At 43.8% G+C, this 21,507-nt stretch overlaps 2 protein-coding genes across 2 annotated transcripts; both read right to left on the reverse strand.

Annotated features, from left to right (window-relative positions):
- Positions 1-154: 154 nt before the first annotated feature.
- Positions 155-7,422, reverse strand: taf15 (TAF15 RNA polymerase II, TATA box binding protein (TBP)-associated factor). Its single transcript, XM_062473863.1, has 16 exons — positions 7,277-7,422; positions 6,355-6,388; positions 6,064-6,097; positions 5,878-5,944; positions 5,612-5,705; positions 4,620-4,714; positions 4,148-4,307; positions 2,682-2,716; positions 2,123-2,155; positions 1,900-2,009; positions 1,682-1,811; positions 1,471-1,593; positions 1,265-1,349; positions 934-1,013; positions 686-839; positions 155-534 (listed from the first exon to the last, which is right to left on the reverse strand). Exons 1-16 carry the CDS (start codon positions 7,284-7,286, stop codon positions 495-497), a joined length of 1,284 nt encoding a protein of 427 aa, XP_062329847.1. The 5' UTR covers positions 7,287-7,422; the 3' UTR covers positions 155-494.
- Positions 7,423-8,039: 617 nt separating this feature from the next.
- Positions 8,040-21,219, reverse strand: porb (P450 (cytochrome) oxidoreductase b). Its single transcript, XM_062473858.1, has 16 exons — positions 21,037-21,219; positions 19,710-19,896; positions 14,643-14,691; positions 14,287-14,415; positions 13,916-14,065; positions 12,718-12,842; positions 12,510-12,599; positions 12,299-12,397; positions 11,513-11,629; positions 11,264-11,382; positions 10,918-11,099; positions 10,683-10,832; positions 10,295-10,562; positions 9,920-10,065; positions 9,686-9,771; positions 8,040-9,603 (listed from the first exon to the last, which is right to left on the reverse strand). The coding sequence occupies exons 2-16, from the start codon at positions 19,880-19,882 to the stop codon at positions 9,459-9,461; spliced, it is 2,028 nt and encodes a 675-aa protein (XP_062329842.1). The 5' UTR covers positions 19,883-19,896; positions 21,037-21,219; the 3' UTR covers positions 8,040-9,458.
- Between the last annotated feature and the right edge of the window lie 288 nt (positions 21,220-21,507).

A 21,507-nucleotide genomic window follows, 5' to 3' on the forward strand; every position in this document is an offset into this window, starting at 1 on the left:
TTTATTTTGTATAATCTTAACCAAGTTTACTGACATTTGATTGGACTTCGGGCACAATCAGATGGGCTAGTTGACATGGACTTTAAATATGTAAACATTGAATCTGCCCCAATCTTGCTACAACAAAAGAAAAAAGATCAAACTGGACATGAGCACCTTTTAAGATCAGAACAGTTTAATATCATTTGGAAAAAAGAAAACCCAAGTAAAACAGTTCCTTTCAATCTTACAAAACAATGATACGAAGTCTACCTCACAATGTCTGGACCTAGAATTAGGGAAATTAAAAGAAACAAAAAACAAAAAAAATATGACATTTGACCCTGCCTAATACACCAACACTGCCCATCAGCCCAAAAGTCCTTTCACAGTAGTCACACCTTCCCTCAGCGCAAATGTGGGATGCTATGGCAATGAAAGGTATGTGAATCATTCTGTCCCCTGCCTCTTCCCCACTCGTTAGACCCTGGGCTGGAGGGTCTTAATATGAATGTTTAGTATGGCCGGTCTCTTCTGTCTTCTCTATGCTCCCCTCTGAGGAAAGACAAAAAAAGAGGGGGAGGGGGGGGGGGTAAAAATGAGTCCAAGTCAGCTGACAAATGACACACTACATTTCATACCAAATCTCTGCAATGACGCCCCCCTCTGGACAGAAGGTTCATGAGGATTCGTTCCGGCATCCTACCTTCCCCCCATCTTGTAGCCTCCTCCTCCGTAGCCTCCTCCGCCGCCGCCACCGTAGCCTCCGCGGTCCCCTCCGCGGTCCCCCCCGCGGTAGCCCCCTCTGCCCCCCCTGTAACCGCCCCGGTCACCTCCGTATCCTCCTCTGCTTCCGCGATCTTCACACACACACACACACACACGCACACACACGTTAACGTCCGCTGCTCACCCCGTCACAATGACGCCGGCGTGTGCTCTGTGAGGTCATACCTCCTCCGCTGTCACCAGGTTTAGGCGTGCCACACTTGTTGCACTCGTATCTTCGGGCAAAATTCATGTTGCCACAAGAACTGGGGGGGGCAGTTTGAGGAAAACGCTGGTTAAACACTCATTAGGGTTAGACATTGTCACTATGACAACGCCTCTACCCCTGCTCTGCGCTTTACTTTGATGGCAATACTGTAGTACTTGCAAGCCAGCTAATATGTTAAAACACCCCTCCCAAAGCCAGAGATGAGTTGAGCACTGAAATATCAGCCAACTCCTGGAGAGGCTTGGGTGATGTTTAGTTCTACACAGGTCAGCGGATTTCCTCACACACCTATTGGGACAAGGCCAGTCTCCTCCTTTGATATCAAAATTAGGTCCACCACCTCCACCACCACCAAAGCCACGTCCCCTGAATCCTGAGGAAGGGAGAGCAGAAGAGGACTACAAAGATTAGTCACTTGTCTTCATGAATAATATATATATATATATTTTTTTTAAAGGTCACTTTAATTCAACTTGACATATGGCACATCAGACCTCCTCCTCCTCCTCCTCCTCGGCCTCCTCCCCTGCCTCCTCCTACTCCTCCACCCCTCTGCGTGAACTCCGCCCTCCGGGTGGCAAAAGACACCTTGATTGGCTTTCCTTTGAACTCCTTGCCTACATACCAAAGGGAAGACATTCGTTAAGCACACTTGCCTTCATGCTTTTCTCTGTCACTGTCTGGATCTGTAACAGGGGCACTTACCATCAAACCAGTCGATGGCCGCTTTGGCAGAAGGGGGGTCATCGAACGAGACGGTGGCTTCACCCTTCAGCCGGCCCGTAGCCTTGTCAGAGTACAGGTTGATCATAAGCTGACCGGTCTTTTTGTTCATCTGCAAACGTGGGAACAAGAGTTTAGAGATGGGGGGGTACACGGTAAGGAGGGGCAGAAAGTCGGTTCGACGAGTCCCAACACCGCACCTTGATGATCCCGATCTGTTTGAAGTAGTCGCCCACTTCCTGAGGCGTTACTTCCTCCCCCAGGCCCTGGACGAAGATGGTGTTGTTGTCAGAGTTGTCCTGATCTCCAGCTGTGGACCAGACAGGACAGATGCGTTACAACGACCAGTGACCTGGCGACCGGCACCTTCTGGACCTGGGTGACTTTCCTGTGGCTCCAGGTTCTTCTGGGTGTGACACTCACCTTGTTCATCCCTGGAGCCGTAGTCTCGTGGACCTGGAACACAGCAGAGAGGGGTGGGAGGGGGGAGACATGTGAGCCACACACCCAGGAGCCACTTGTATAAAAACAGATCCACATAAACTGCCTAACAATGTAAAACGGTGCCAATTCTACATCTCGACAGGGCTGTCTGCTGCGGTTTTGAGAGAGTAACATCATATACCAGCATCTTGCAACATGAGCACAATTAGATTTTGGGAGTAGTTTAGAGGAGGTAAAACCACCAAATCTTTCCAGGTCTAGAAAGTTTCCTTCTTCGCCATAGGCAAACCTCTCATCCTCAGGCATTTACAGTCAAACCTTGGCTTCATGCAATCAGTACCATTATTTAACAACTCTGGCTCCAGGTGCTTAAAGATCTGAAGAGCATTTATGAGAATTCCCCCTAAGAACACTGGGTGGAGTCCATTGGGATTGGACAAGAAAACGGTGGCATTTCAAAACTTCCTTCTTATGTTTTTTTTTTGTCTAATCATGTTTTTCCTCCCCCACCGAGACAGTTCTGATGCTCGTCACTTACCACCGAAAGTTTTGAAGCCACCACGGTCACCACCTCTGCAGAGGAAAAATTGGGAGAAATGATGGCTTTCCTTTGTCCCCAACAGAGCTCAAAGCTCCCCTACATCCCCACCAGTAAGCACTCCTGCCCCAGTGTGTGACTACGGTGGAGATGGCTCACACGAGGGAATGTGTTAGTCTTGGACAGTATAGATCAATGGTCAGACTACAGGTAGAACGACTGCTATTGAACTGATGAGCAGCAGCCCCTTATGGCGAGCAGGATGGATTTTTTTTGTTTGTTTTGGAGACCAAATTGGATAGAAATAAACAGTTGGTGCCAAGCCAACTTTGTGTTTTGGATAAGAAAGTCTGAATGGTAATAGTCTGAGGCACTCGACAAGTCGAATGCGCTTCCATTGAGTGCTTATATGAGCTCCATTAGCTGAGGTCCAAGTTTTATTTCATTCACTCAAACCTGTAGTGTAAAATGTAGATCCATGTTAACAATACATGTGGCCATGTCAAATATATAACACTCAAATATGTTGATACTGTACAGGTAAGCTGAAATTGTGCTCCAGTTTTGTGACTGAACATTTCCCCCAAGAACAGATCACACGTGGACATGGGTTTTAGCTGTTCATGAAGAAGGATCTCAAGGCAAAGTCTCAGGACAAATCTAACCCAAGCGTTTGTGGTGAGCTACTTCTGACTGGAGCACAGAGGCAGCCGACATACGTTACGTCAATGACATCTGGGCAGAGGAGCAGCTGGAAATCATGACGGATCTAAGGAGGGTCGTGGTCAGCTCCAGTATTTGACCCTGCATCTGATGTGGTTGTCCTGCGTGATTCCATGAGACCTAACTGTGGGTAGGGCTAAAACTACTCTGCACGCCCTAAAATGCTAAGTACACTGCATCACAGAACCACAAAGAAAGGGTGATTCTCATGCATGTCAGAACGTGACAGTGGGACCTAGCCACAGCCATGACCAAAGCCAACGCAGAATCAACAGATCCCAGTAGTTGGACTAAATATCCCAAAGGTCACCTTCTACAGCACTTAATCCGTAGAAAGACTGGAGCACTTGAGTGAAGTGGATGAATCCTCAGGACACAACTAAGTCTAATGTGCAGAGTTCATTCCTTCAGGGGGAGGGAGGGGGGGGCAGAGATATCAGCGGCAGAGAGCTCAGCACATATCACTCAGATCCTGCCAGTTTTACGAGGATTACCTTCAGATACACAGAACATGACGATTTCTGCATGCAAGTCTATGATGAGAAGACATTCCATTGGAGTGTTCATGTAGAATGCAGTGTTCATGTATAGTACACAGAGTATAAAGTGGAGATGGTGGTGGTGGTGGGGGGGTGGTCTGTGTGGGTGAAGTGTGAGTGGATGGGCTAGCATGCGATGCGCGAGGCTGTCTGCCAGGGATGGTGTGTGGAGTACCTGTCGGGCGGTCGCGCTCTGGGACTTACCCCATACCAGAAGGAGGGCCGCCTCTTCCACCGCGCTCGTATCCTCCCCCGCGCTCGTAACCGCCACGGTCGTAGCCCCCGCGCCCCCGGCCTCTATAGCCCTCAGACCTGTCAGAGCCACTGTCCTCTCCTCCGTACCTCCTGGCCTGGCCGCTATCACCTGGGGAACAGCACACACACACACACACGTCACAACACCGGCTGGAATTGCACCTGGTAGTTTTACAGCAAGTGATTCAGACGTCATTCATAATCATTCATTCAGGTTCCAAATGGGCCTAATCGCGTTTAACAATATTAAGATGGCATGCAACTAAATAGAATAGAAATTGGGCGGCAAGTTGTCTCTACAGTTCGCGTTTTGTTCATGATCAGTCCAACGAGCTCCGAGATTTTCTGCTGAAACACGTGATCCAAACTGTAGAGCCGACTCCGGGTTAGTATATATCAAACTAGTGATACATATTCTAACCGTAACTGTCATCCCGTCTTCCATAACCACCTCCTTGAGAATGCCCATGTGACCCAGGCTGACCGTAAGATGATGGCGTAGTCTTGTCAGCATACCTAAAGGAGGAAAAGATTATTATTTTACAGCAGACTAGCACTATCAGGAAGATCAACATTCATTCAATAAGAGAACAGAATGCAGTTCATAGTAATCCCGACCAATGAATTTGGTAAACGTATTAAACAAAACCTAACACAAGAATGTTTTGTAAAGTTGACACTGAATTTTACCAGATGCCAATTGTTCAAGTGTGAAGTGTTCTTGAATGCATGAATATTATTCTCTCAAATATAATGGAACTCTGCTTGAGTTGCTCAAAGGGCCAAACATTTTTTAATCAAAATTCAAACATTGGGGAAAACTTGTAAATAAAACAACAGTGAGGTTACTCAAGATATCCCCAGAAGCAAGGGTCACGCTTCCTTCTGCACGGTGATACGGTTGGCGGGTGTGGTTTGGTAGAAAAATAGTTCCTACATGAAACTGCTCACTGTGGATTACCTTGAATAACTGGGTCATGATTTCGGGAAAGACACTGCTTTCGAGTTTGCGTTCCTGCCCGGCTTTGAGCACCACAAGCAGAGTTCCATTTTATTCTAGAAAAGGCAGACATCTCTACAGCCAATATCTCCTAAACTTGAGACTCACACCAAAACAATTTAGATGGATAAATAGCACTACATGCAAGATGAAAAACAATGCATTTTTGATGGGGGGTGAACTGTCCCTTCAATGCTAGGACAAAGCCAACTCCACCAGTGTGCTGTGGTGTCATCACACTGACACCTGCTTCATTTACCTCGGGTGCATGCAAGTCAAATCACGTGCCAACTGGAAACTTTATTTTTTTCACAAGGCTACGTGTGGCGGTTTAATTGAACTTATTTTGACTGATTTCAGCATTTGAAATCTGATCCAAGAGGCTTCAGTAGTAAGTGTCCTGTCAGACTCACCCAGACGAGGCGTCAGAGCCCTGCTGTCCATAGCTATCGAAGGCAGGCGGGGTCTGTCCATAACCTCCCTGTGTCGCCAGGCCATAACCCTCAGCTGGAAGACAATCAGAAACATGTGAAAACCCAGACATGGTCAAGGTGAACAAAGCATTTTCTACAGGGTTCAGGCTGAAGTACATTTTATATATGGATTGTATAAAAACATTGAGCATGAGACATAACACCATTCACAATAACACCCTTCAAGAGGATGTAGTTGATCATACCAGGTTGTCCATAGCTGCTGTAGCCTGGTGCACCATAAGAGGCACCACCATTTCCTTGACCATAGCCCTGAAAAACAATTGTTTATTTAAAAATGAGTGAGAATTGTCCAACCTATTTTCTACTGAACTTGATGACAAATCAAAATGATGACATCCCATCGTTATGTTAACGAGGACCACACATACCTGGCCACTTTGCTGAGTGCCATATGATCCGTAGCTAATAAGAGAAAGTAATCTAGTTAGTCATGCATCAACATCTAGTCAAATTGTACAGTTGTGTATTAGGTTAACGCCTAAAATTAATTGTTGCTCTCAAACAAAAGAATTGAATGGCCCATTAGTTATCCACTTCATGGACCGTATAAACTTCCTGGATGGCTAGAAACACTCCATCTAGGTTTGATGTGCGATAATAGTTAATGGGCATCAATGTGTTTAGCTTGAAAACAACGTCAGTCCAGTTATTAGTGTTACCTTTGTGCTGCGCCATGCTGACCGTAGCCAGAATCTGTACAGACGATAAACAGAAGAAATGCAATAAGTTACACCGAAGCCAAATACATTATATGGTGGTAGCCATTACTTGTAAGCCGTATGTATAATAACCAACAACTAACTCAAAAAAACTAAACAAGATAGTTGGATAACGTTTCTCTGCTAGAGCCCTGTTTGCTCATTCATGGATGACGATAGCCAGCGGCTAGCTCTATTGGAGGCAAACAGAGTGGTAATTCGGGCTAACCTTGCTTCGCCCCGGTCGTAGAGAATTTGGGAGTCATGTCGTGTTAACATGCTGTTGTTTAAGTTAATTGACTGGACACAGTTTCTGTTATGCGGTGGCACTAAAAACAGCCGATATGAATTGTCCAAATACAACAATGGCGGAAATAGCAACCATTGCTAGCTAGCAGTAAAAAGGCAGAAAGCACAGGCCTCTCCCCGTAGTTTGCTAGTGCTAGCTAGCTGCGATCAACTACCAAAGAGGTGGCTAGCTTAACTAGCGTCGGCTAAACCCACACCACGCTTCTCTGCACGAGAAATGGCGGTCCATTTTTAAGAATAAATGGCCATATCTATAAAGATAAAATATAGCTGCCAAAATAAAACACGTTATAAAGTGGATTATTTGTAAGAATTCACAACAAACACGGTATAAAGATATATACGTACAAAGCATATAAGAGGCTCATTTCCTCTAGAAATCTAGGCAGTGGAACTGATTCTCGCAAGCTAACTAATGTTAGCCAGCTAGCTTGGTCGCGCCTGAAATCTACTTTGGCTAGCTAGGGTACATTGCTGGCTAGACCAGTGTCTCGGTAGGTTTCTTCGACACCTTTCCATAATGGAAACATATCTATCTAATTTTATATCCCTCCAAGATAATATATGATCTCACCCGAGGCCATTCTTCTTTTTGCGTTGTTTTAAAATATCCGATGAATCACTTTCCCACAAATTAAAAACCCAGCAACAGAAGCGCAGACAGCGCACACACTGCGGCACTTATGAACTCTAACCTGATGGTGGGATGGACCAACTGAAGTTCATCCGTTACATTTGTAAAGATGATGAATGAAACCTCACTATCTATGATACGTTTCATGCACAGACTTGTAACAATACTCAGGCACCACATCATGCTATGTACAATGATATTTAATATATTTCTTACGAATTATCCACTATCCATTATGTATCACCCCTCCAAAAATGGTATGATCCATAGCGCCGTTTTTGTCTACTTGCTTTGAGAAGATATCATGGATAGTGTTGACGTTTCCTGCATTATATTGAAATATAAGTGTAAATATACCATCTACAAATGATGACACTAACTCTGGATAAAAGTATGGCCAGATGAAAAATCATGCTAAAAGAAGAAATAGTATAAGGAATACAAAAAATGATGGCCCATTACTTCCGGAAATCTCGAGACCATAACAGATACCATTAAATTCATGCCGTTTCAAATGCTATTACTTTACATTTCTGTCAATTATAAATTAGGTTGCAGAAAGCGTTGTATAAATGTATTTCTATAATTTAAAGCATGGCCTAAATACTTTATTTGCTGCGATCTTTGGAAACGTCTTTCAACTCATCCATAATGTTAAAGGTTGACATGCCCGTTGTGGGAGAAAATGAAACACACAAACATGAATTGTTGATTAAACCGTTATTTTAATTTGATTTGTTAAAAATGCATACCTACATGCCTTTCAGTTATACACACTACAATATATTAGAAAAATTGAATTATTTAGGGAACGTAGGCAAATGTCTAGATAGTGCTTTCTCCAACCCTGAAACAAAAGTCACCAGAAAATCAACAGAAGGTACCAGGCTTTACCAGACAAATGAGTAGGTTCCCCTTTTAGTTACTGTGGTCCCAGTCCCCCAAAAAAGTTAGGACCTAAATCAAATGAACGAGGGATACTTCACATTCAAAACAAGAGACAGATAAAAGATGTAGTTATGGCCAAAATGTGGCGATTTGATGGGCAGCATCTTTCACAATTCATGACCACAAACATGTGAAATATAGCCAAACAACAGTGATTAGTGTGCAATAGTACAAATATAAGAACATGGAATGATACCCCTTACGATGCCACAGCCAGCTGTCGGTAGGCCTCACCATTCAAAGTACAGGGTAAGGCTTGCATGATTTCAGCATACATACATTTGTTACCAAATGTCATTTTCTTTGTAAACTGGATCTGAGATGCATGTTGCAGATAATACCCAAACTCCCTAAAATTACATCAGACCTTCCATCTTTAATAAAGGGCTTCAGCACTGATTTGCCACATGATAACATCTAGTGTTTTTCAGGTTTTTTGAATGATCAGAAAATGTATAGCGCCTATTTCACGCATAAACTACTTGAGCTTTTCCCACATGGACAGTCAACACATAGTTAATAAGATGAAGTTACCAATGAACAAATAAAAGAATTTCAATTTTTCTTTTTGTAAAAAAACTAAAACAATGTATTTGATACACTACTCTCCTGTTAAAAGGCCCATCCAAGTGACAAACTTACAGCTCTTTATTATACTAACCTCCCCTTTGCACTGTACAAATATATATACAGCTACTGGATAACATTATCACGCTTTCCTTTCTTATGAGAGAATAGAATCCTCACTTTGAATGTGTACAAATATAATGGCAGAAATGAATTCTGACAGCTGACTTACATTGACTACCATTCAAAAGATTGCATTTGAAAATAAGCATATTTGTATTGCATTTCTGTCTGTATGTATGTTTCTACTTTGCATGGTAACAACTAGTAGTAACTCCATTGATAACTTAGGTGGCTATCCCTTGACCTGGAAAACGGAGTAGTCACCCCCTCATTTCAGCCAAGCATCAACAAATCGATCATATCTTCAATATCATAACGATGAGTTGTAAGGTTGACAGGTAAACTCTAGAGTTGCTGTATGTCTGGGCTGAAACAAAACCCTGCATACACTGTGACTCAAACACAGACAACAGTGACTGCAGTTTCCATCAGTCCTCAACAAACAACAGAGGAAGTCCAGATCAGTGGTTGAAGTTTAGATCTTTTAACTCCAGACGTCCTGAGAATACCGTCCCTTGGTCATCAGTTTCTTGACGTAGTCAGTGGCCTGAGCGCGCGTCATGCCGCCCAGCTCCTCTGCCATTTCATAGAAGGCCGTCTGCACATCCCTGGCCATGTTCCGTGCATCCCTGGACACAAGATATACATCATCACCTGGCTTCCGCTGCAGCACGAGTAGCATTGTTAACTTTGTAGAGGAGCCTTACTTACCCACAGATGTAGATATGAGCATTGTCAGTGTGTATCAGCTTCCAGAGGTGCTCCTTGTTGTTCCTAAGGAGATGCTGCACATATACCTGAACAATACATAGGAGAGGCCCATCATCACTATGCAGAACCCACAATATTCTCACATCCTCCCAGTATCGGCCATCACAATCACAATCCTAAACCTTTTGTCTTCCATGTTCCATCCACGGGAGAGGAGTAAAGCCCTAGCCACACCTTTTGTTCCTGGTCCCGAGAGAAGGCAATGTTAAGCTGGGACAGCACGCCAGTCTTTTCAGCCTCCTCCAGTTCCTCCTGGTATATGTAGTCCTCATTCTTGTGCCTGCAGCCGAAGTACAACACCGTCTCGCCCAACTCCTTTCCTGCAGGAATAATCAAGAAGACCACAGGTTTACTTGTGAGGACCGTCGCTTCACGACTGAAGATGTTCTGCATGTTTAATTTTGAGATTAAACACAGGCAGATCATCAAAACCAGACTTGGATTAGAATAGAGGACTAGAAGTGCACGGTTCTAACAGTCTTACAGATTTCTATGTGAACAATTAGCAAAGTTAGACGTTTTTATTTATATGACAGTGTAGCTACAAACCTTGTTCTATCAACCAGCCTCGCTCCTGGATGAAGCCCATGAAGGGAGCAATGCCGGTTCCAGGGCCGACCATAACAACTGGGTTGCTGGCTTTGAAAGGCAGGCGGAACTGGGACTTGCGGATATACATTGGCACGCTGGATTTATGGCCGTTATCGGTCACCAGTTTATTCTTAAGCCAATTGGTGGCCACTCCCTTGTTGAGGCGGCCAGTCTTGGTGGTGTACTCCAACACCACAGCACAGATGTGGATGCTGTTGGGGTGCACCTACCAGAGGAGGAAAGGGAAGTCATCACTGTACAACATGTCAGCTTCCATACCATTGTAACAATACACATGTGTAACAATACACATACATGTGTTTGGAGGTCACAAAGGAGTACAGACCTTGGCGGAAGAGGCTATGGAGTAATAGCGTGCCTGCAGACGGGGCATGAGCTCACACAGGTGGTCGATGGGCGGGCGCAAGGATGGAAGGTCCTCAAGAATGGCCAAGATGTTCCTACTGGCATCAAGCACCCAATTCTGGTACAAACCCTAAACACATATAACACTGGGTTGTAAGGAAATATTTGTTACAGAATGACTAAAAGGGCATTTGGGAAGTGGACTTTCTACACACCTTGCCCTCGGCGGCAGAGGAGGCCATCTTGCGCATGTTCTCCTGGTCCTTAGGGTCAGAGGCGTACTGGGCCAGCTCATACAGTACATTGGTGCGAGGGGGGTTGGTGATATCCAGGTAGTGGGTCAGGGCAGTGCGGTAGGTGGTAGGACAGGGGAACGGGTGCTTTTTATTGGACTCCTCTGAAACATAAGATATCCCATTAGTTAACATTCAGGTCAGTCAGTGACCATACAAGGAAATGACAACACACAGATTTGTCATCAGGTACGCTTGTCCTACTTCAAAAAGCACTGAGGTGTTTGATGGACGACAAGTCAAGGTGGTGTGTCTGTTAATGACATACCATCAAGGTTGTTTAGGGAGATAACCATATCAAGGTCTACTCCAAGGATTTCTCCGAGCTTGTTAACAATTGCTGTGTCATTGGTGGGGAAAACAGCCACATGGTCGCCAGACTCATACCTGGGGTCAGAGAATCAAGTTAAAACGGATTTGTCCACAACGGAATATGTTCTTACTTCAATCTTAAGGGATATTTGTTGAAAGACTTCGCAAACATATAACCTATTCTTGTGGCTATGTCCACTCTTACCTAATTTTGGAGCCTGTGATATCTAGTTCAATGTGCATAAGATGTCTGTCGCCTGCTTTGTTGAGCTTGCGGTTGGCGATGACAGGGGCCAGGAAAGGGTTCTTAGCATCAAAAGGTCTGGGAAAGAAAGATACAGTTTCAAAACATCATTTTAATAGTACATATTCTGTATTTGCAGGATGAAGGAAGGTAGAAAAACAAGATGCTTCTTTCTCCACTAGGAGGCAGGAGCACTTTAACCCTTGTGTTATCTTCGGGTCATTCTGACCCATCAGTCATTGTGACCCACCGTCGTATTGCGACAACTTTACCGCATACAAAAACAAAGTGAAGCATTTTCTTTTAACCGTCGGGTTGTCTCAGACCCCCCACATTGCAAAGGTTAAAAGAAAATTATTTTTATTTGTTTTTGTATTGGGTAAACACAACGATGGTTCGTTATGAACCTTTGGGTCATGTGACCCGAAGGCAGCACAAAGGATAAGAGGAGGGCACGCACACAGCTGGATATATGCAAACGTGGTCATTGATAATGATACACTTCTAAGAACTAACAGAGATAAATAACAACGGTGGAATACAAAACACGCAGGAATACATATGTGTATGTACTTTTCTGTGAATGTAGAAAAAACAGATTTTACGGATTTTAATTTGAATGAGATTTAGAAGAAAATTAGCAAAAAGATCTAAAAATGTATACTTCTGCACGGAGAAGGGTGGAAATCAGAACACACGCTTCATCTTTCCAATATGAATGAGGTCTACAGACTGAGGTTTACTCACGGTTTCTGGACCTCAAAGCTCTTCAACCGGCCCATTTCTCCACTGTACACTTTGTTCATGTTGATGTCATGGTGCTCCTTCAACTCATACTGGCGAATGCTGGACACACACACAGATTAATTAGCCTTCAAAATGATAGTGTTTGGCCAAGAGGTCATATGAGAAGACAAACAACAGACGGTGAAGCGAGACAGTAGACTGGCCGAGGCACCTTGAGTCATCTCCTGAAGCCTCCACTCCGAAATGCTCGCACATGGCTGGCCAGAACTGCTCCCTCCAGGAGACAAAGTCCTCCTCCAGGCTGAAGGCAACACAGTGGATGAGTGTGATGTGTTTGTGGGAACTGAGTAGCTGAGGACACGGAGGTAGGACCCTCTGAGGGCCACATTTGTGACACCAGGGAACGACGAGTAACTCACTTGCCGTCGTCGTCTCCCATCCCCAGGTCAAAGACCCTCTGGGCTCCCAGCTCCTCCATGCGCTTGTCCACGTACTTCCCCATGGCATTGTAATGTTCATAGGTCTTGTTTCCCAGGGCGAACACCTAACGGAAGACCACAGCAACACACCCTTATCACATAGTCCCGATCCACAACACCTAGACAGACACACACATACATCGGGACACACTGACAAACTCATGCTATATAAGTATACAATGACCAAGTCTTGCTGGCCGAGCAAAGATCTTCTCTTATTCACTGCGATTCAGTATAGAGCATAAGAACAATGACTAAACTGACCAAAACCAGAATAGTGATACTTTACACAGGTACAAAGAGCCTCATTACCGAGGAAATCAAGCTTGAACAGCACACACGTGTATTTGAGTTCAATCTAACTAATACACTCAACCATGCAACAACTCACTAAGGCTAATTTTACAACTTCCTGGATCACTTATCTCCAAATTGCTCATAAAAACCTATTTATTAGACAGCATTTAAATGATTGGTCTTAAAAAGCTAAAAAAATAATTAAAAAGAATAGTAACACCCAAACAGGTTTTGGCATGGGCTGGCCTTACCTCTATAATAACAAATGGATAACAAATTGCAAAGTAACAAAGAGTAGATGGACTTCCTATAAAGGGTATAGTAAATAAAACTGAGTAACTCAGGGTACATCAGATGAACCTGGAATAACTCAGGGTATAGTAGATGAACCTGGAGAAACTAAGGGTATAGTAGATGAACCTGGAATCACTCAGGGTATAGTAGATGAACCTGGAGAAACTAAGGGTATAGTAGATGAACCTGGAATAACTCAGGGTATAGTAGATGAACCTGGAATAACTCAGGGTATAGTAGATGAACCTGGAATAACTCAGGGTATAGTAGATTAACCTGGAATAACTCAGGGTATAGTAGATGAACCTGGAGTAACTCAGGCTATAGTAGATGAACCTGGAGTAACTCAGGATATAGTAGATGAACCTGGAGTAACTCAGGCTATAGTAGATGAACCTGGAATAACTCAGGGTATAGTAGATGAACCTGGAGTAACTCAGGGTATAGTAGATTAACCTGGAGTAACAAAATGTAGACGAATCAGGGTAACTCAAGAGTATAGATTAATCTGGAGTAAATGAAGGCTGATGGACCTGAAGTTACTTACAGTGTAGTTAACGCCATTCAGTGAATCGTCAGCCTCCTGCAGCCAATCATAGAAGTCTTGAGCGTTGTCTGTGGGGTCACCTTCACCATAAGTGGCCATGCAGAAGATAGCCATGGAGTTCTCAATCTCACACAGTCGGGACAGTTCAGACTAGACAAGGGGATACATGCCAGCAAAAGTTCAGTATCGTTTCAGATTAGGGGACTAATATTAATTTTAAAGTGCAATTTCTATTGACATCATATTATGTTAGGAGTCCACATGAATACTGCAGATGTAGTGAATGCTCATATTTGTGGACACTGCATCATCATACTGCACAATGGTTTAGATGTTTCCTAAAGGTGGGTAATTGTTGATGCATAGGTTACCATGTCATATTCTTCTGGGTCAGCAGCCATGCCCTTCATGCCATAGCGCTGGGCATCTTTGGTCAGCCTGTTGGCAAACTCCTCCCCTGTACCCGTTTGTGAGCCATAAAACACCACAATGTTCCTGCCCTGGAGGGGAGAGAACACAGGCTTGGTCACAGGCTTGGTCACATCACCAAAACTGCAACTAGCGACAGCAGAACTCTTCTACTGTTCGCCCATTGCCTGCCCTCCCAGTAACAGACAGCTTCTTTACTTGCCTGCCCTCCCAGTAACAGACAGCTTCTTTACTTGCCTGCCCTCCCAGTAATAGACAGCTTCTTTATTTGACACCTTTAAGAAAATCCAACACTCACTGTCTTCTTCATTTTTTCAATAAAACTGGTCTCTCGCGCCGTTGGTGCCCTGAAAGAAAAAAGGACATCAAAATTATACCCTAAGCAATCTATAATTCCAGGAATCTCTGCTTGTGGCTCGATTATCAATAGAACCGGGCACCGTATAAAGTAAAACATTGGCCAGTGTCTTAATCAGGACCCAAGGACGTGCAGTGCCGCATGTGACAGCAAGAAAATATAAAGTGGATACTTTATTTTCAGTATATCACTCCATTTATTTATGTTAGCGAATTGACGAGTTTACTGGTAATCTATGTGGATGCGCAAGTAATATCTCGAATCAAAGTGAAAAGGTTCAAACCAGTGCAAACAACTCCAATTGAGTTAACATCAAATCAACTAACAATGATTTTAATCACCAGCTGCATCACAGGCATGGGCATCACAGACACTGCCCTAGTCTAACCATAATACCAGGAATCTGTGTGCGTGTCCGTGGCACGATTATCCAGAGAACAGGGCACTGTATGAAGTTGAAATGTGGCAGGTGTATGGCTGAGGAACCAAGGACATGTAGTGTTAATTGTGCGACAAATAAATGAACAGGTTTGCAGCCTTGTTCTCAGCCCACGGGGCACTGGAACTAGCATTTGTTCAAAACACAACATTTACATTTATTCATTTAGCAGACGCTTTTATCCAAAGCGACTTCCAAGAGAGAGCTTTACAAAGTGCATAGGTCACTGATCATAACAACAAGATAGCCACAAAAACATTGCGAGTAGCCAAAACATGAAGCACACATTGTGAACAACCAAAGTAAGTGCCAAAGGGAAGAACCATAAGAGCATGTAGTTAAACAAGTTACAATTAAACAACATGAACCGCTATAAGTGCAAGTGTACCTGTGGAAAAAGCAAGCAACAATAATAAAAACAATATATCACAGCGAGTACAAAATTTAAATCAGTTACCACTAACCACAAGAGCAACAAGTCTCTAAGCAAGAGTCATTGTGATCCTTGAGGAAACTAACATTGGGTCAAGCGAACCATTCCTAAGTACCGTTGTACTCCCGGAACAAGTGCGTCTTGAGACTTTTCTTGAAGGTGGAGAGACAGTCAGTGTCTCTGATGGAGGTGGGGAGTTGATTCCACCACTGGGGGGCCAGACAGGAGAAGAGCTTGTGTTGGGACCGGGCGCTCTTGAGCGGTGGGACCACCAGGCGGTTGTCTCACACAACATGAATCAGAATAATGCTACAGCGCATTAAAATGGATTTCTGTGGATTTCACAACTGGCACATACTCCACTTCCTCACTGAACATTTTATTTCTCACATCGCTGCAAAAAGTCAAGGAAAGGTTTCCTGTCATATGAGGAGGTCATCATCCAACAGGTAAAAGCATGGGTTAGCTTTAGAACTACATCCATCACCACATCGCATTAGCTACCACAGTATAGTGAGTATAGGGAGTCAGGTGGTTGAGCGGTGAGGGAAGCGGGCTAGTAATCAGAAGGTTGCCAGTTCGATTCCCGGCCGTGCCAAATGACGTTGTGTCCTTGGGCAAGGCACTTCACCCTACTTGCCTCGGGGTAAGTCGCTCTGGATAAGAGTGTCTGCTAAATGACAAAATGTAATGTAAATGTAATAGTCTGGCTTTCACCGGCTAACATTAGCTAGCTAGCTACCCAAATGACTAAATGGGGAAATGTACAAGAGAAAGTACATCCTGTTTAAGTAGAATAACTTTCAATCAGTCACAGTCTGAAATATATACCACAGCATGAAACAAAGTGCACTAACTACCAATAATTTGCAACATGCAAAACAACAAACAGCAATCAAGTTACATTTGCTCAAAAACACACAAGCTTTTTTCTCAAGCTCATCAACGTAATGTGTTTTCGATGGCACATGCCCTCTAGTTTCCAGAGGGGGACTGAAGAATAAACAGATAGTGTGGCCCATCTCCTTGTGCTGCTGAAGTCAAGGGTACTCACAAGGCCAAACACTGTTCAGAGAGTCCCCCCATCCCCCATCTAACCACATAGAAAAGTTCATACACCCTTAAGTGTGAATCAAGATTTAGCCTCAGTTCTCTGAGCAGAGTGACTAACCTCTATTGGGCAAAAACACAGATTTCTATTCACACAAACCATGACACGATCCAAGGAATAGATGTCATTTTTGTAAGGAATATGCAAAGAAAAGAAGAATGAAGCTTCATGGCGAACACAAATGGTGGACAGCTGACCAGATCTGGCTCTATGCCAAGAATGAAGCGTTACACAACCGAACCCAAATTGTTTTATAGATTAGACCATGTGAACCATTTACTGACTTAATTAATCTAGATCACCCCCAGTGTTCAAAACCTTAATGTTTATACTCAATTCACTGCATTCAATCCATTTACTAAAACACTAAATCAACACAGGGTATAATTACAACCAGGCTGAACAGGGCTGGGCCAAATTGGGCCCAGTGTTTTTCATGACCACAACCATAAAAGGGGCTCTTTGGCATATTCTCTGAATTCACAAGCGGGGAGACGGAAGTCTGTCTAGTAAACCCAAAACTGATCAATAAGTTGCTGTCGGGCAATCAAAGTTTATCCTAGGTTTAGATTTGAATGTCCATGTACACTAATAGTTACAATAGGCTTTTAAACATGAAACTTAAAACTATAAATCAAGCACTTCATGAACACGGTCTAAAAAATAAAAGCACTTTAAAAACACTGTGTGTAAAACACAACAAAGTCTTGAAGGTGTGAAGTTCTGAAGATACCGACCTCTCTGCAGCAGCCCTGCGGTCCTCAGGAAGAGAAAAGACCCAGCCCATCACGCTCCTGGGCGCCTGGCCCAACAGCAGCCAGGCCGCTGCTGCCTCACAGGACCTCCACACACAGAAGGTGCGGCCCTTCTGCTCCACTAGATGCAGTGGATTTGCCCAGACCCCAGGGTGCTCCCACAATCCCAGCCACCACACGCAGTCCTCACACAGACTGCCTCGGAAATGAGCAGCGTCTGTTCTTCACAACATTCTCCACCACCACCCCCACACACACACACACACACACACACACGTCTGGCAACAACCAAAGACACAATGGTGGGAAACAGCCTTTCTCATAAAACCTGTGTTCACACACACACTGGAACACTCCAACTTGTGAAGGCTAAGGCATGCCTTCGTCATCCCCCATCCTGTTCTCTTTTCAATCTCAAAAGGTGCCAGGCACAAGAAAACTACAAACTACTTCTAGAACCAACTACTTCTTTACCAGTCTGTGGCCCATTCAGAGGGAGTACGGTGAATAGGTGTTTTAGCCCCCCCCCCCCCCCCCCCCGTGTCCTTGCCCCCATCCATCTGGGGAAGAGGGAATGTGCTCACTAATGGCAACCTCATTTATCATAAAACTTGCAACATGCCCCTTCCCAGAGAAGCACAGTCAAAGTTAGACAAAAGGGGGGGGGGGACACAAAAGCAAATAACTAAGAGCGGATAAAGAGAGGCCTCCTTGTGGTTCTGCTCGGCTCGCCCCTGTGAGCGTCCACAGTGAGACGTTGCTCGGCTTGCTCACTAGCTCTCCAGGGAACTTTCAAAATGGGTCTGGACCCACAACAAAAGCAAGCACAGGAGAGGCATGGACACGCCCCCTTCATACCCAGTTAGGTAACCTGAGCACATATTGGGGGGAGGGTGGAACAAGTTTCGGTACTTCCTGGAGCTGACTGTTTTGTCAGATCAATCCAGCCAATCACGACTCTTGGTGTTTTCATAGGGAGATATCTGAAGAGCAGAATAACAGTGCTATCAGAATTACATGTGACATGTTCCCATGAACCCCATAACTTGTAAACCCCAGAGTCCCCTTTCCTCCTCCTCTGGTTTTCACACGTCCAGGACGTGTCTCTTTTGCCCCAGAGCACGAGCCCCCACACACACCATACTCATCCCTCTCTCTGAACTCACAAGTTCCTGATCCCAGGAAGAATGGTATTGATTTATTCAAAACTGTGATTTGCATAAATGCATCCCACCCAACACAGACACCCCTCACTCAGCCCCATCCCGGGACAGACCCCGCTTACTCCTCAGCCAATGAGAGAGCACGGCTTGAGAGTCCATTGATCACAGTTCTTGGGGGCGTGGGCCGATCAGTCTGGTCATAGCCAATAGGTTTATACGTTCCCTGAGCTGGGATGGAGGAGAAGCCAGACAGTCTCTGTACTGATAAGAACTGATTAACAGGGTTTGGAGCAGCACGTTAACACTGGAGCAAAAGCCATTCACACTGAAACAGGCCGACACGAACAACAAAGGTCACTACAGGCTGGAACATTTAACTTGAACTTGCATACACCCGAGAGTGCCCTCCAACTTGCACGATGTGCACAACACTATGAAAGCAAACATAACAGATCTGGTTCTGAGATGTCAATTGACAGCCCTAAGCCTACCTTTATCCTTACATAACCTCAGGGTCAGATGGCTGAGCGGTTAGGGAATCGGGCTACCAATCAAAAGGTCGCCGGTTTGATTCCCGGCCATGCGGAAGATGTTGTGTCCCTGGGCAAGGCACTTCACCCTACTTGCCTCGGGGGAATGTCCCTGTACTTACTGTAAGTTGCTCTGTATAGGTGCGTCTGCTAAATGACTAAATGTAAATGTAATGTAAAATGTAACCTGTTTTATAATTTGAGTGTGCCCCTCTTACAGCAAATGCACAGCACCTGTTTGTACAACGGCTATATGAATATATCCATTTTCGGATTTTCTATTTTCTTTTCTTGTTGCTGCTTTTCAACATTCTTTACAATGTTTATCATAAAATCTGATTGATATGATGCGCAACGGTATTATCGGTTTACAGTGTTAATATCAGATTACTGTCGACTTGGTGCTTTTCCAATCACTGAAATTATAGTGTAGTCCCCAGTATAGTCCTGTGATTAGTAAGCCACAGTTCCATAGAAAGTTATAGTGCTGTCATAGAATGAACAGAATACATAACGTATTGAGGCTTGCTTCCAGGGCCAACGTGTCAGAAGTGAGCTTCACAAAGAGCGACTCACGGTGTATCAAGCTTCTTAAACTCTGGGATGGGTTGAGCCTTCTTGCGGGACATGAACCAGTAGATGACGAGGCCAGCGATGAGGGTGAAGAGGAAGAGGTCCAGATTACTGAGGAAGGGCTCCTCTTCTGCAGGCTCCGGGGGCTGGAGGATCTCTGGCTCAGTGTCAGCCATGTTTACGCTCAGGGCTGCAGGGACAAGGGAAACAGTGTTGGTTTATATGACAGCACATCCGAATGCTTATAATCCTCAATCCAGCTAGTATGTAACTAGCCTCTCAGCATGTTAATCAATGTACATATCTGTGTTCCAGCCAATCGCTATGACATGTTGGATGTATGCATTATGCAGTGGTCCTAAACCTTCCTTTCTGGGGACACAAACATTTTCATTTCAGCTTTATTAAAAAATGTGTGCACGGTTTCCATGTCACGGCTAATGTATTTCTTGGTATCCTCGCTAACTAGATCCCATAGAAATGTCTCAGTACATAATCATTCCCAATGGATTCAATTAGCTGAGAAAGATGAGACATAGCAACTGAACAGTCGTTATCTAGGGGTTTGTTGATTCTGGCTAAACCAAGGGTAACAGAAAAAGAACATAAGGTACTGATCTGGAAATTTGGAAATGGCGATTATCTACGGGACAGTGCTGATTCTGTAATTATGTCAGTACTTCGGGACAGTGCTGATTCTGTATGCTAAAATGTAAAATTTACTTTTACATGCTGTCGGTTCTTTTACAATCGACACAATACGAGTGCATCCAATGATAGGCTACCACTCAAGTATATATTATATGCTGTGTAGGTGGTCATAAAATGTAGAAATTATGTATATTTGTAATGTTTGCCGTACACATGCCCTGTTCATGTTTGCCCCAACAAATGTCAAGAAAGTTCACCATGTAACTTAAAAGTAGCTAGTTATTTAAAAGCTGTGCTTGATCTTTTAAGACTAACTTAGCTTGTCAAAAACTATTGCCAGCAAATAAAGACACTTAACTTAAATAATTGTGTTTTTTGTTGTTCATGACCAAAACATGGTACTTGGTAGCTAGCTAGCTAAGTAGCTAACTGGGTATCCCATCTGCCTAGGTACGTTAGCTAGCTAGATGGCCGATATAGCTTGAATTACGACATACTACTAGTATGCGTAAATAGCCACGCAAAGTTTGCAAATACATTTTGATTAATTTTGATCGATTGCAAACACGTGTACAATTTACGGCATCTGGTAAATTTACCAAATTGAACACCATAGTAAAAAAACTGTATATATTGGTTTGACAAAAACGTTATGCTAAGTAACTTTATAGTTTCTTACCTTATATTCACTGTCAAGCTAAAGAACGCTTGTCAATGAGGAAACTTTACTGAACTGAAGACTAAACCAAACCTCTCCCCGGAAAGGGTGTTTGTAGTTATTACTCAAAACTAAGTGACGGTCAGATTCTGTCAATTGACGAGTTTGCACTGAGAGTTGTGTAGACTCATGCTTACAGTATATCTAGCAACGTAATAACATAAAATGCTAGCTTGCACCGAACACATTCCACAAATGGACTCGCCCAATAATTACTTAATGACGTTAGCATACATAAGGACCAATAAATCAGAGTGCACCAGGCCACAGGTCAATGTTATGTAATCCACACTTTAGAAAGAACTGCATGTTCCTAAAACAACCTTCAGTCATTCTTACAGTGTACATTTTCTAGATTTGAAACTTTTAGGAGTTAACAATTAACCCACTAAATATTTATAAGTTATACTTTGAACTAGATGGTCTTCAGGT

This window comes from Osmerus eperlanus, chromosome 11 (assembly GCF_963692335.1).
Source record: "Osmerus eperlanus chromosome 11, fOsmEpe2.1, whole genome shotgun sequence".
Lineage (NCBI taxonomy): Eukaryota > Metazoa > Chordata > Actinopteri > Osmeriformes > Osmeridae > Osmerus > Osmerus eperlanus.

Coding starts and splice junctions, on each gene's coding strand:
- taf15 (XM_062473863.1), bottom strand. Junction 2,717..4,147: donor GGCCCTCCTTCTGGTATGGG/GTAAGTCCCAGA, acceptor TTTCCTCTGCAG/AGGTGGTGACCGTGGTGGCT. Junction 1,812..1,899: donor AACAGATCGGGATCATCAAG/GTGCGGTGTTGG, acceptor CCACGTTTGCAG/ATGAACAAAAAGACCGGTCA.
- porb (XM_062473858.1), bottom strand. CDS start 19,882: ATGGCTGACACTGAGCCAGAGATCCTCCAGCCCCCGGAGCCTGCAGAA. Junction 11,630..12,298: donor AGCTTTGAGGTCCAGAAACC/GTGAGTAAACCT, acceptor TTTCTTTCCCAG/ACCTTTTGATGCTAAGAACC. Junction 11,100..11,263: donor CTCCCTAAACAACCTTGATG/GTATGTCATTAA, acceptor CTTATGTTTCAG/AGGAGTCCAATAAAAAGCAC.